The 15,000-nt window shown below is 47.2% G+C and overlaps 1 protein-coding gene across 2 annotated transcripts in view; it reads left to right on the top strand.

The window, feature by feature from the left end:
• Positions 1-15,000, top strand: part of LOC119575010 (DNA-directed RNA polymerases I, II, and III subunit RPABC3-like) — a 112,370-nt gene that overhangs the window by 9,750 nt on the left and 87,620 nt on the right. The window contains exon 1 of one of the 2 annotated variants that reach the window (XM_037922325.1): positions 1,506-1,611. The exons of the other annotated variant lie outside the window; for it this stretch is intronic. Within the exon in view, the coding sequence (XP_037778253.1) occupies positions 1,521-1,611 (91 nt within the window). The 5' untranslated portion in view covers positions 1,506-1,520. Of the gene's footprint in view, positions 1-1,505; positions 1,612-15,000 lie in introns of those variants that run through there. 2 annotated transcript variants of the gene reach the window in all.

Genomic DNA, 15,000 nt, shown 5'->3' with positions numbered 1-15,000 from the left:
GTAACCGAAGGCGCCTCCTTACGTGATCCGCGGGCGATGGCAGCGCAAGATAGTGATATTTGGGAGCAGGCAGAGCGACCCTCTCCCGGTTATGTAAGCTGCATTGCGAGGGGTGGGGGTAGGGGAAGGGGTAGGGGGAGGGGAGGAAGGACGAGAAGGGCGGGGCAGGAAAGGGGGAAGAGAGTGAAAGGAAGGATGAATGAGCCGGAATTAAGGGAAGCGGAGAGGAGATAAGGAGGAGGAGGGTGAGATATATATATATATAGAGAGATAGAGAGAGAGAGAGATGAAAGGGAGAGAGAGAGAGATGAGAGAGAGAGAGATGAGAGAGAGAGAGAGAGAAGAGAGAGAGAGAGAGAGAGAGAGAGAGAGAGAGAGAGAGAGAGAGAGAGAGAGAGAGAGAGAGAGAGAGAGAGAGAGAGAGAGAGAGAGAGAGAGAGAGAGAGAGAGTATGACTAAATTCGCGAGGATGGCAGTTCAAAAAAGACACGAGTTTATTGTGAGAGCTTCGGCCAAACAGCAAGATAGGGAGAAATCAGTTAACCGAGAGAGAATAGGGAGTCAGGCGAGGAAGGGAGGGAGGGAGAGGGAGGGGGTGGATGAGGTGTATGGTGCGTTATGGGAGAGGGGGGGAGGAGGGGGTGGGGGAGAGGGGAATGATGATAACGCAGCATCGAGAGATATCGAGAGAGGGGAAAAAAGCCATGATATCGATTGCACATACGGAAGTGTTGCAAAAGTTCACCTGTAAGGGTTGGTAATGAAGGGTTTGTTCTCAAGGTTGCAACGGAGGTGACAAGGTGCCCCTGCATCGTGACGTGGATCTCTCGGGGCGGGTGGGGTGGGGTGGGGGTGGGGAAAGGGGTGAAGGGGGTGAGGGAGTGGTCTGAAAAGTGGGGGGGGAGGGGTAACTTGAGGTTGACTGCCGGAACGTAATTAACAATTCCTTATATAATCGCGGCTGGTCGAGCAGGCAGCCATTTTTCCTCGATGGTTGGCATGGAGGAGACGCAAGGGAGGAAGAAACGGGGGCGGGAGAGGTGGGGGCGAGGGAGAAGGGAGAGAGGGAGGGAGGGAGGAACGGGAGGGAGACTACGAGCACGTGGAGGGTGAGTCACGTTGAGTTTCACCACGTGTTGGCTCAGGCCACGCCCACCATCGCGTCAGAACCAGGCTACATCGAACGTATTTCGCCTGGCACCAGCAGCGGGCGAGGGCGATCCGAGGGCCGAGGCTGCGTGCAGGGAGTTCGGCCTTGCGAGTGAGCGGCGCAGGAGGGAAATCGGCGCGAAATGGTGGTCAGTGCAGCCCCTGGTGGCAGCCGAACGGTGTTGTGTGGTCTGTTTACCACTGTCTTTGTTGGCGCACAACGCAGCCAAACATTGGCTTTGTAGGAAGCTCGGGAATGGCACAAAAATAACACGGGCATCCCCCCCGGGAAGTAGCAGTTCGTGATTTGTTTGAGATCCGCGGCCATCGTTCCGCAGAATCGTAAACGTTGTGTCTTATCGTGGATTACGATGATCGCCACGAGTAGTAGAAGAACAGCTTTGGTGAATGACGTCATTGGCGCTTTACATAACAGAGAGCTTCGTACGGGACTCCTTGGAGGTGAGCGCGGTTGCCAAAGAGACGTTTTACGGCTATTAATAAACGGCGTTTGAAGTCCGCAATGCCCCTTCCTTTGGCGGAGGGACAGGCAAGGAAAGTGTGACATTATGTGAATAGATTAATGGTACTTTCCAGGAACAACGCCGGGGAAGAGGAAATGTTTCCCGCGGTTGAGACATGTGGCACCGTGCTTGCAACCGAGGCGCGGGAGTTGCCAGGCGTTTCGAGAATCAGAGCTTCTATTGATTTTTCTCACCAAGTTGAAAGATGAAGAGCCAGGTTGAAGATTCCGTATATACGAGCGATTTTTTCCGAAGGAGCATGGCGGCGCGGCGGGAGGCAACGCACTTCGAGAGGCGCGGAGGGAAGGGCGGCAAATCGGAGCGGTGGCGGTGCGCGGCCTCCCCTGGCCTTGAACTTGAATCCCGGGCTGGCGATCCGCGCGTTTCCACCTGCGTGACATTCATACCTGACATTGATGCCTTGTACGGCCAGATCCGTAGCACGAGCGCCCCTCCTACACGCGCCCCTGGGACACGCCGTAGGACGCCCGTCGGGAGGAGACACGTATGTCTGTCGGGCTCCAGGGAGGTGGTCTTGCGGAGGGAAAAGGAGGAGGAGGAGGAGGAGGGGTGAGGGAGGTGGAGGAAGGGGGTAACCTTGACCTTGGAGCGGCCCGGGTTGGTGGAGCTCCCCGCGTGGGCCCCTTCTGAAGGCGCGCGTGTATTGATCTCCACACAGGCCCACACAGTTGCCAAATCTATGTCTATATTTGTTTATATCTCTCCATGAGTAACCCTCTTTGCACCCCATGCCCCACCCCACCCCGTGCCCCCGTCTTCCCTGGCCCCCATCTGCCTGACTGCAAGCTGCTAGTAACTCACGACTTTTGTCATGTCGGCGGAGGTACAAACGGAGGTCGGGGGCTGTGCCTTCTCGGCCTGTGATGGACTCCGCCATTGATCTCCCTCCAAATGATTCCTTTTTAGCGGCCTTTCAATTCCCGTGATCGGTAAGCTACATTTCTCCCTCTCTCCCTCTCTCTCTCTCTCTCTCTCTCTCTCTCTCTCTCTCTCTCTCTCTCTCTCTCTCTCTCTCTCTCTCTCTCTCTCTCTCATTCATTCCCTTCCTCCTTCCCTCCTTCTCCCACTCCTTCTCCCTCTAATTCCCTCCCTCCCCCCCATCTCCCACTCCCACCATTCCTCCTTCTCCTCTTCCTCCCTCCCCCTCTTCCTCCTTTTTTTCTTACTTTTCATCTTCGTGGAAATGCGCTGCCGTTTCCCGCTAAGTGCGTGCGAGAACCGTGCTTGCGACCGCCGCTGACGTCCTCTGCTTGGGAAGAAAAAGTGTGTGATTGCCTGGTGTGCTGTTACGTCACACGGGAAGTTCCAGCCCCCTCCCCCCTTATTCTTATTATTGTTATCATTATTTTGTGCCTTTGCCCTTTTTTTCTATTCATTCTTGATTTCCGTTTGTGTGTTTGTTTTTGTCTTGTTTTATTTGTTGTATTCCGTTCTACTTTGTTTGTTTGTATTTGCATTTGTTGTTTCGTTTATTTGTTTTTCGTTTTTTTTTTAGTTTTATTGTTGTTGAGTTGCTGCTTTGTTTTTGTCTCTTTTGACTGTTTTTCCTTATTGTTTGCGGTTTGTTGTTTATTTGTTTTTTCTTGTTATTTGCCTCTAATGCGTTTTTTCCTTGCTTTGTTTTTGCATTTCGTTTAAACCTGTTTTTATCTTTTTCGGCACATTACTGTTTTATTCCTTGTGTTGAATATTTCATTCATTCTTCCCCTTTATTCCGTTCCCTTTCGTTATTCCTCTTTCACTCTCCCTTTATTTCTAGCTGCCTTTTATCCTTTCTTTCTTCTATTTATATATTTTTCTCGTTTATTTCTCTCCCCGTTCTTTCTCTTTTCCCTCTTGTATCTGTTTTTACCTTTATCTCCCTTTCTCCTTTCTCGTCATGTTATCCTTATTTTCCTCTCATTTCCCATCCTTCTCTTCTCCATCCTGTTCTCTCTTCCTCCACCCTCCACCCCCTCCACCACTCCTCCACCCTCCATTTACACCTCCCTCAACGCCGACTGTTTTCCATTTCTTCCACCCTCCACCTCCATTCTCTTCCATTCCCTTCCACTCCTCGACCCCTCCACTTTCCATCTCTTTACCCTCCTCCACTCTCCTCCATTTTTTACATCCACCGCCCCTCCACTCCCTCTTTTCCCCTCTACCCTTTCCCCACCCCTCCACCCCCTCTATCCTCCATCCCTTTATCTTCCTCCACTCCCCCCCACCTTTCTTCATTCACCACCATCCACTCCTTTACCCCTCTCCACCTTCTTCCACCTTCCTCCCCTTCGCCTCTCCAACAGCTTCGAGTAGCAAGCGGCAGCGCTGCTTCGTACCCTTCGTGAGTGCCTCGTCCGTGCAGTCATGACCTTGGCACTGGCATCCCAACACCCTGTACACACGCACATACACACACGCACATACACGAACGCACGCACTCGCTACCACACGCCCCGTACCGTGCTTGTGGTTTTGTGTCGTCAAGGTTACATGATTCTCCCCGTCTCCCTTTCCTCTCTCTTTTCTCGTTCTCTCCTCTGTGCTCCCCGTTCTTCTCTTTCTCTGCTGTCTCTTTCTTCCTTCCTTCCCTCTCTCTCTCTCTCTGGTCTTATCCTTTCCTATGCTTATACTTCGCTGCCCCGCTCCCTTTCCCTCCTCCTCTTCCACTTTCTCTTTCTTTTCCATTTTCCTTTGCCCTCCTCTTTCGTATTCTTATTCTTTGCTTCATCCTTTCCCTTTTCTCTTCCTCTGTCTTTTTCCATTTCTCTTTGACTTCCTCTTTCCTCTTCGCTTCCTATATCCGTCTTCCCTTTCCCTCTTCCCTCTTCCCTCTTCCCTCTTTCCCTTCCCTTTCCTCTTCCCTTTCCTTCGTCCTTTTTCTCTCCCCTTTCCTTCCCTCCCCCCATCCCGTATCACGCCTTCTGCTCCCCCCCCCCCCGACCTTGGTAGACCCTCCTTCCTGGTGGTTTGGTGTCGACAGGCTTCTTATTGCAACGTGAGAATCGCATTTATTTTCACTTATGATTTTTGTTTAATTGTGTATCTTTTATTGTCTGTGTATGGACTTCTTTGTTTTTGTTCTCCTCCTCACTCTTCTCCTCCTTGCTCACTTCTTTCCCTCTTCATCTTCCTTTATCGTTTCCTCCTCCTTTTTCGTCTGTTTCTTTTCCGTCTTCATCTACTGTTTTCTGTTCATATTCAACTCTCAGTCTTCCTCCTCCTCCTCCTCCTCCTCCTCTCCCTTCCTCTCCTCCTCCTCCTCCATCTCCTCCTCCTCCTCCTCCTCCTCCTCCTCCATCTCCTCCCCCTCCTCCTCCTCTTCCACCTCCATCTCCTCCCCCTCCCCTTCCATCTCCTCCTCCTCCATCTTCATCAACTTTAATTATTCATCTTCTACTCCCAATCCTCTTCCTCCTCCTTCCTCGTTCCTCTTCCTCTTCTACTCATGAAACTCGCATCGTGTGGTCTCTACGCCACACTTTTTGCGAGACGGGGTCTTCGGTTTGGTTCCCAGCACCGTGTAGTTTCCTACCTCCATAGTTGCTTAGGATTTCGTGTGTGGGATGCTGATCCGCTCCCTGTTTCTTGTGATGATCGTGTTTCCTGTCTGTCTCCTGCCTGTGTTGTTCTGTTCCTGTCCTCCGTGTCGTCGGTTCTTCTCCTTCCGTCGTCGCTTCATGTGCTTAGCCGTACAGCTCGGAGGAGCCGAGCAGCCGCCTATGACGCCGCCCTGCATCCTCGTGACTGCCTCCCTCGTGCGGGCGGATCCTCGTGCGCGACTCTGCTCGTCGTCCGAGGATCCGTAGGGCGAGCCGGTCCGCTTCACGTACATACCCCCCCAATTCCATGAGACATTGACCGACGCGACCTCCTGCGTCGCGAGAGGTAACTGTAATGAGAGTCAGAGACTGCAAGATGCTCATTGAGGAGAGAAGCGTGAGGCCTCCACCCGCGGAAGAGGAAAGGGAGAAGAGGTGGGAGAAGAGCGGGTATAGGTAGAGGTTGGGTAGCAGAGACGTGGTAGTTACGTACGAGAGCAAGAGTGAGAGGAGGAGATGTGCGGGAGGGAGGAAGGGGAAGCGGGGCGGAGGGAGAGGTGTGAGTGGTGAGGAGAGAGATGAGAGAGTGAGTGATGAGAGAGGAGATGTGTGGGTGGTGAGGGAGGGGGGAGTGGAGGTGAGAGGTGAGAGAGGGGGAGAGAGAGAGAGAAGAGAGAGAGGGAGGAGAGGAGAGAGAGAGAGAGGAGAGAGGAGAGAGAGAGAGGAGAGAGAGAGAGAGAGAGGAGGAGAGAGAGAGGAGGAGAGAGAGAGAGAGGGAGAGAGAGGCGGGGTGAGAGAGAGGAGAGAGAGAGAGAGAGAGAGAGAGAGCGAGAGAGAGAGAGTGAGAGAGAGAGGACGAGAAGACGGAGGTTGTGTGTGTGATCTGCTCAGTTACTGGGTTGGTTACACGCCACGTCAGATGAGTTGATGTTACGCATTGTTATTTCTAGCGCGTTGATCGTCTTGCTTCAAGCATTTTTAAAGGAATGATACGAGGGAAAAAAGGAAGAGGATTGATGGAAATAAGAGGAGAAATAAAATGGTAAAATGGAATATTGAAAGATGAGAATAAAAGAGCAAGAAAGGAAGAAGTGGGAGAAAATGGAAGATTGGGAATAGAGGAAGAGGTAAGAGAGGAGGTAGAAAAATACAGACTGAAGAAGGAGGTAGAGAGAAGAGGAAGAGTAGGAGATGCAAGTGGGAGGAAGGATTATTGTGAATGACTTACGCTCTCCTTGTCACCTTTGTCACCCATTAGCTCAAAACGGGGTCAGAGTTCAGGTCAAAGGTCACGCGATGCGCTTTTGTCGGCGCGGAATGGAGACACAGAGTTTTTTCTGTTTCTTCTTCTTCTTCTTCTTCTTCTTCTTCTTCTTGTCCTCTTTCTTCTTCTCTTTCGTCATTCCTACTCTTCCTTCATCTCCTTCGTCTTCTCTCCTCCTCCTCTCTCCTCCTCCTCTCCTCCTCCTCCTCCTCCTCTTTCTTCATCTCTTTCGTCTTCTTCTTTTCTTTTCTCTTGTTCTTCTCTTTGGCTGTCGTCATCTTCGTCTTTTTATGTTCCTCTCTTCTGTTATTGATTCTATTGTTATTACTATTATTGTTGTTGGCATTATTATTGTTATTGTTATTGTTATTATTATTTTTGTTGTTGTTGTGGTTTTATTTTATTACTATTATTATTGTTATTGCTATTATTATTATTGTTGTTGTCATTATCAAGGTAATGGCTGTTATTATTCCTGTTGTTATTATTATCGATATTATCATCATCATCACTGTCAATCGCAATAAATTTCATTCATCGTCTTCCTCCGTTTGTCATTTTTCACAATATTCTTCCTAATATTCATGATGTTTTCATTCTTATTCCTATACTTTTTTTGGGGGTGGGGGGGCGGGGTGCAATCACTGTCATTATCTTTTTTCCTCATGGTTATTATCTGTATTATTGCTTATCTCTTCCTTCGTCCTTTGTCTTGTTGTTTTAATGCGTTTGTGATGGCTTCTGTTTTGTTTGTTTGTTTGTGTGATTGCGTTTGTTTGTTTTTGATGGCTAAAGTTAAAGTGATTGTTATTTTATTGTTATTGTTTAATAAATTATTATCATTATCACTGATCATCATCATGATCATAATCTTTACATTTTCGTTATTTGACTTTATATTGTATATATATATTTTTTTCTTTATAATTTTATTTATATATTTTTATATATATATATATTTTTTTTTTATATAATTATTTATTATATATATATTTTTTATTCTCATTATCTTATCATCATTATGGTTATTACTGCATTTTTTTGCCTCAGCTGTTCTACTATTTTGAATGGTATCTTATTACTCGTAATAATTTCACAATTTCGGCAAGCATTCTCGTCCTGATCGCCAGCAACAAGGTTCATTATAATCGCTATTGTTATTAAGGCAGTTCATGTCGTGATTGCATTCTGTCTTGAGTCTTCAGCAATTCGTTATCACATAACGTTTGTCTTGCTTCGTCTCGGGATGTCCTCTTGGATTCCTGTGGTCGCACTTTCGTGCCTTTTCCCTTACTTTCTCTTTTTTCTGTTCTCGTTCTCTTCGCCTTCTTCCTTTTCTTTCTTTTTTCTTCTCTTATTTCTTCTTCCCTTCCTTCCTTCCTCCTTCTTCCTCTTCTTCTTCTTCCTTCCTTCTTCTTCTTTCTTTTCTTTCTTTTTTCCTCCTCTCTCTCTTCTCTTCTTCTTCTTCTTCTTCTCTTCTTCTTCTCTTCTTCCTCCTCCTCTTCCTCCTCTCCTCTCTCCTCTCCTCTCTCCTCCTCTTCCTCCTCCTCCTCCTCCACCACCTTCTCTTCCTCCTCCCCCATCTCCTTTTCCTCCTCCCACACCTCCTCCTCCTCCTCCCCACCTCCTCTTCCTCTTCCGCCACCTCCTCTTCCTCATCCTCCACTATTCCCACTTTACTCCCGACTACCGTCAGAACAGGAATAGAAGAAAACGTGTAGATAATCAAATACACTACGAATATCGGGGTGACCTTTCCCCTCCTAGAATAGACGAGAAGAGGTGAAGCGCGGCGGGCGACACCGTAGACTTTACCCCCGATTCTGGGCGTCCTGCTCACGTGATGCGTCGGCGGCCCCCTCTCGCGCGCGCCGATTCGGCTCACCGAGAGTCGCTCTTGAGTCATCTCGGCTTCGTTGACTCACTTGCGCCCGCTTTCGTGTTTATATGTGAGTCACTGGATGTATGAGTTGGTGTTTGGCGATCTCGCGTTTGAATTATAGCAAAGATCGATCGGTAGGCGAGGGGGATGTGCGATGTAATGCCGTGTTAACTATGCTCAGTGCGTAGTTGAAGGTGTCATTGTGTGTGTGCGTGTGAGGGGGAGGATGGGAGAGGGAAAGGGTAAGGATAATGATTAGGATTAGGGAGAGAGAGAGAGAGAGAGAGAGAGAGAGAGAGAGAGAGAGAGAGAGAGAGAGAGAGAGAGAGAGAGAGAGAGAGAGAGAGAGAGAGAGAGAGGGGGGGAAGAGAAAGTGAGAGGGAGATGTAAAAATGAAGAAGAAGAAAAGAGTGAGAAAGAGATAAGAGATAAAGAACAAGCAAGAGATACAGACAGGCAGACAGAGGGAGAGGAGGGGGAGCGAGAGGCGAGTGTTATTCTTTAAAAAACGGAAATATTAGCAGCGCCTCTCCCGGAACCACTTAAAATTGTTTTCTCGGAAGGATCAATGAATGATGTAAACAGTATGTATGTGTGTGACTGTTCGTGTACACGTGCAAGTATAAACGTGTGTGTTTTTGTGCGCGCGCGCGTGTGTGGGCGTATTTATTTATATATCATTTTTTATGGAAACAATATGTACGTGTGTGAATGTTCGTGTACACATGCAAGTATATACATGTGTGTGTTTTTGTGTGCGTCTGTTATGGATGTCTTTATTTATTTATTTATTTATTTTTAGAAAATGTGATTTAAAAAAGTTCCTTAAAGCTGTTAATTATCTTTATCTTGTTATTGTTGCGTATCTTTATGACCGGGAATGTTTCCTGTTGGCCGTAATTACTGTGTTCGTTTTTGTAATATTCCTGTGATTGTTGTTGTTGTTATTGTTGTTGTTATTGCTATTATGGTCGTTGGCATTACTAATGTCATGTTATTGTTAGCGTTATGGTGATGATAAAAGATTGATATTTTGATTATTATTACTTGATTTATCATCACTCAGCAAATATGTATTTGATTGTCCATATATATGTAAATTAGGTATCCATTTTGGATCGTTATTGTGTGTCTACATTTTTTTTTTCCTTTTTTCTTTTCAGGTAAGATGGTGACTTGATGTTGTCAGAACTCGCCATTCCATTCCTCTGACCTTAATGCTGTAAGTATGCGTTATTCCTGACACAGATACGGACACACACGCTCACGTTCACGCTCACTCGTGCACATATACGTGTTTATATAAGCCAGTAGATAAGTCACGCACGCACGCACACACACACACACACACACACACACACACACACACACACACACACACACACACACACACACACACACACACACACTCATACTCATACTCATATTCATATTCACACTTCAATCACACACAATGCACGCGCATGCACAGAGAGAGAGAGAGAGAGAGAGAGAGAGAGAGAGAGAGAGAGAGAGAGAGAGAGAGAGAGAGAGAGAGAGAGACCATTAAGTTACATCCATTTTCTTAACTCCTCATGACTGGTGTTACCGGTTCGGTGGTCTATTTATAACACCCGTATTGTCATGAGCTTCGGTGTGGTGGACTGGTTGGCTGATCAAGGCACCGTCATGGATTGTCATGCCCTCAAAGGACAGAACGACTGTGTCATGAGCTACGCATGTGGCCATGGAATGACTGGGCGCTTTTCGTATGAAAGGGGGAAGGGTATGGGGCGAGGGATGGGGGCTGGGGGAGGAAGAGGGGGTGACAGTGAAGGACGCAGGTGCATGAGCCTGAGCGGGGGTTGGGAGGAGGGTGGGTGGACAGGGGGAGGGGGGAGGGAGGCGAATCGCTCTCAATTTTGGCTCTTGGGTCTTTCCACCTCCCAGTTTTTTTTTTTTTTTTCACTCTGTTTTTCTCCCACCTTCCTTGCTTCCTTCCTTCCTTCTCACTCCCATTTCTTTTTTCTTTCTCTTACTCTTTTTTCCTCTCCTCCTCCTCCTTCTCCTGCTCAACCTCCTTCCCTCTCTGTTGCTTACATGTATATATTCATATGCATATATTCATGGAAAATCATATTGCAGTAAAAAGAAAAAGAAGTTTCCAGTAGTTTTCCGCTTTGGGCTGACATATACCAATGGCCATACATCGAGTTTCCGAGCACTTTCCGTCCCTATTTACATTACAAAAAGAAAAGACATGATAAATTCCTACAAGATATATAAACACAGTGGATATGCAAATAAAGAAGGGCAGTGACCCGTTTTGTATAATATTTCAGTTACCCCTTAAAGATACCTTGGGTGGCTTTGTTTACATTATTCATCGGAAGAAAACGGGCTTCGTTCACATCCTTTTTGTCGGAGATAAGAACAGTATATAGAAGAAACGCACGGTCTGGCGTTGTTTATTCTTGTTTATTTGTTTGTTATTGTTCTCGTACTTTATTGCTTGGTTTTGTTTATATGCATTTTTCTTTGTTGTTTGTTTGTTCTTGTTCTTGTTTGTTTGTGCTTGTTTTGTTTTCTATTGTGTCCTTAAATTTTGTTTGTTAGTTTTCTGTATTCCTTGTTTTTGTCCTTGTTTATTTCTTTGTTCTTATTCTTGATCATTCTTGACTGTTTATGTTATCAGCATCATTTCTCGTTCAGGGTATCGTTATTGTTATTGTTATGTTGGTATTGTTATTGTTGCTAAGGCCGTAAGATAATCCTCTATCTTTTGTTGTTGCTTTTTCTTGTTTTTCTTGTTGATGTTAACGGAAGGAGGTCGACTTAATCGTGCGTTAACGGTCCTTCTTGTGTGTTTATTTTGTAGTTTATTGCCTTTCTTTAGGTCTCTTTTTTTCTTTTCTTTTTTTCTTTTCTTTCGCTTTCGTTGTTTTCTTTTCTCTTTTTGTCAGGTTTTCTATATCGTTATTCTTCGCCAGCGCCGCCGCCGCCACCACTACCACCACCACCACCACCACCACCACCACCACTGCCACCACCACCACTGCCACCACCACCACTGCCACCACCACCACCACCACCACCACCACCACCACCATCATTATTATCATTATTCTCCCATTCCTCTTTCTCATGATTGTTATTACCTTGACAACTAATTTCCTCCGCGTCACCACATTGATATTCCATCCCTCGTCTTTGTGCCATTAATCACAACCCGCGCTCCCAACCTCCCCACCTTCCCCCTCCCTCTGTTCCCCTCCCCCAACCCCCTTCCCCTCTCGATATGCCTCCTTGTCCCCACCTCCTTTCCCTCCCCTCCAACTCCCCCCTGCCTCCAACCACCTTCCTCCCTCCCGCTGCACCCTGCCCCCCCACCTCCTTCCCCCTCCTTTTGCCCCCCGCCCCCACCTCTTTCCCCCTCCTGCCCCCCGCCCCCACCTACTTCCCCCCTCCCTCTGCCCCCTTGCCCTCCACCTTCCGCCTCACCTCGTCTTTTTCCTCCATCTGCCTCCTCCCTTGGCTTCTTTACCCCTCACCATCTACCCTTCCCTCCACCTCCATCCCCCTCTACCCTCCATCCCTCATCTTCCCCTCCCTGTCGCCACCTCCCACCCCCCCCTCTCATCCCCACCTTCATTCTCTCTCTGCCTTACCTTCCCCTTCCCTCCCTTCCCCCCTTCCCTACCCTTCTTCCCTCCCCCCCCTTCTCTACCCCCCTCCCTCCCCCGTTTCCCTTACTCTCGTCTCTTCACCACTGCCTCTGTGGAGAGGGGGGGAGGGGAAGAGAAGGGGTGGGGGAGTGAGAAGAGATTATGAGTGGATAAGAATTCGTTTTCCCCACCTTCCGACCTCCCCTCCTTTTCACCTCTCTCCCTCGATTCTTCTTGTCTTTCTCCTTCTCCCCATTCATTTTCTTTGGCTCCTTTTGGTTTCTCACGTATCGTCTCTCCTTTCCTTACTCGCATCTGTCTACCGGTTTATCTATTTGTCTATCTATCTAATTCTCTCTTTTTCTCACTCCTCTCTTTATCTCTATCTGTTCCTTTCTTCCTCCATCACTCCCTCCCTATCCCTTCCTCCCCCCCTCCCTCTTCCTTCCTCCATCTCCCTCCCTTTCTCCTTCCTCCCTCCCTCTCCCTTCCTCTCCCTCTCCCTCTCCCTCTCCCTTCCTCTCTTCCTCCCTCCCCTTTCTAGTCAAACACTCCCTCATATGGATGTTTGTTGTAGAGTATAGAACTTGACAGGAGTGGGCGGGGCAGCCTGTTATAGTCTTTCTCTTTATCTTTCTCTCTTGTTTATCTCTTTTTTATCTGATCTTTATTGTTTTTTTATTTTTTATTTTTTTGTCTTTTTCGTATGTCTTTCTTTTGTTCATTTATTTTTCTGTATCTCCTTTTTCCCAGTCTCTTTCCTTTTATCTCTTTCTCTCCTCTGTCTCTTTGTGTGTCCTTCACACCCTTTTATCACTTTCTCAAGCGTGATAACTATGTTTACTTATCCTTTTCTCTCTCATTTTCGTAAGCTTTCTTACACACACACAACAAACAAACGAACCACCTTCGGAACCCCGAAAATTGAGTGACGTCATTCATTACGCAACAACTGACGCCGGTCTTGCGTCAGTTCGGCTACGTGCGCTAAGTTATTCATGGCGACACGGTAGGAATACGTAACTTGTTTGTGCGTGGGTTGGTTGTCGATTCGTGCTTGTTTGTTCTGTGTGTGTGTCCTTTTTTCGATGGGAATTTACGGCTTTGTTTGGTGTTGGTATTGTTGTTATTGTCGTTGTTGCTTTTGTTGTTGTCATTATTAGTTATAATTATTATTATTGTTGTTGTAATTATCATTATCATTATTGTTTTTATTTTTCAGCATTCATCATTATGATTATTGTTGCTATTATTATTGTTGTTGTTGATTATTATTTCTTTATTTCCATTATTGTTTTCACTATAATGAATTCTATTTTACGTTTAACGGTTTTGTCCCATTTAAATTATGTTAATACTAGTAGTAGTAATAGTTGTGGGTAGCATTGGTTTAAATATATGAGAAGTAGTACTAGTAGAAATCGTAATATTGATAGTAAGATTATGCTATTAGTAGTATGAGTGAGATATTACTAGTGGTAATATCTCACTCTGGTTAGTGGGGTATTCCCGGAAATAGTGGCAATATCAATATCGATAGCGAAAGTAGTAGTATTGAAACCAGGCGCAGCGAGAATAGCAGTAATATTAGCCATTTTCTAAATCAGCCTCGACCTCATTTGACCCCAGAAATCGACACGCCTGCCAAACGATTTCCATTAGCGAGTCATTTGAAACGGGATTCGAGGAGAGCGTGGGAGGTGGCACCAGCGAGGGGCAGTGCCACGTCCCTCCCTACCCCCTACCCCTTACCCGCTACCTCTACCCTTCCCTAGCCCTCCCCTCTGATACCCCCTTCTCCATATCCCCTTTAGAGTCTCTCTTCTTCCCCCTCCTCCCCTCCTCCCCATCTTCCCCTTCTTCTCCCCTTCCTTCATATCACCTTTACTATCTCCCCTCCCCGTCCCCCTCCCCCTCGCCCTCACCCCTCCCCACCCCTCCCCGTCTCTCTTTTCTGAGAAGCTTCGAGAAGTCGACAATCTTTTCCTCACTTGTTTTTTCTTTTCCCCTTTTTTTCTTCTTCCTTTTATTATAAGTTTTCTTGCATTATTTTACAAGGAAAGGGGGATGAGATATTCATTCTAGTTTCCTCCTCTCCCCCACCTTCCCTACTTCCTTCTTCTCCTCTCCCCTCCTCTCTCTTCCCCTCCCCTTCTCTTACCCTCCTCTTCACTCTTCTCCCCTCCACTTCCCTCCACTTTCCTTCCTCTCCTCCAATTACCTTCCCTCTCTCCTCTCCCCCCTCCTTTCCTCACCTCTCCTCTCCCCCACTCCTTTCCTCACCTCCCCTCTCCCCCACTCCTTTTCTCACCTCTCCTTTTCTCACCTCTCCTCTCTTCTCCTCCTCTCCCCTCCCTATTTTTTCTTACCTTTCCCCATCTTCTCGCAGCTTATCGTACGAACCCCATGACCTTTTCTTCCCTTTTACCTACCCCGTTCCTAGCCCCCATCCCCTCCCCAGCCATCTCTCTCTCTCTCTCTCTCTCTCTCTCTCTCTCTCTCTCTCTCTCTCTCTCTCTCTCTCTCTCTCTCTCTCTCTCTCTCTTTCTGCTCTCGTCTACGTTGATGCCATCTTCAAGAATCTATTGGATTACCTTTACAGAGTCATGAAGCCAAGGGAATGTATGTGCATGCGTGTGTGCATGTGTTTGAGATGAGTTGAGTTGTTGTTGTTGTTGTTGTTGTTGTGATGTTTTATTATGTATTGTGTATTGTTAATTTTGTGTAGATGTCTGTGTGTGTGTGTTTATGTTTGAATATATGAATTTACGTGTGTGTGTGTGTGTGTGTGTGTGTGTGTGTGTGTGTGTGTGTGTGTGTGTGTGTGTGTGTGTGCACACCAGATTGCGTGTGTGTATCGACATGAGTCCGTGCAAGTGTGTGCCAGTCCCAAACCCACGCGACCTGTGTGTGTCCCCCCCCCCCACCCCTGCCTTCTTGCTTGCCTACCCCCCCCCCCCCTCCGCCCATCGCCATGCACAGGGCCTCGCCG

The sequence above is a fragment of the Penaeus monodon genome, chromosome 7 (genome assembly GCF_015228065.2).
Source record: "Penaeus monodon isolate SGIC_2016 chromosome 7, NSTDA_Pmon_1, whole genome shotgun sequence".
Classification (NCBI taxonomy): Eukaryota; Metazoa; Arthropoda; class Malacostraca; order Decapoda; family Penaeidae; genus Penaeus; species Penaeus monodon.
Note: the sequence above shows the minus strand (reverse complement) of the source record. Positions and strands in the feature narration are given on the sequence as shown.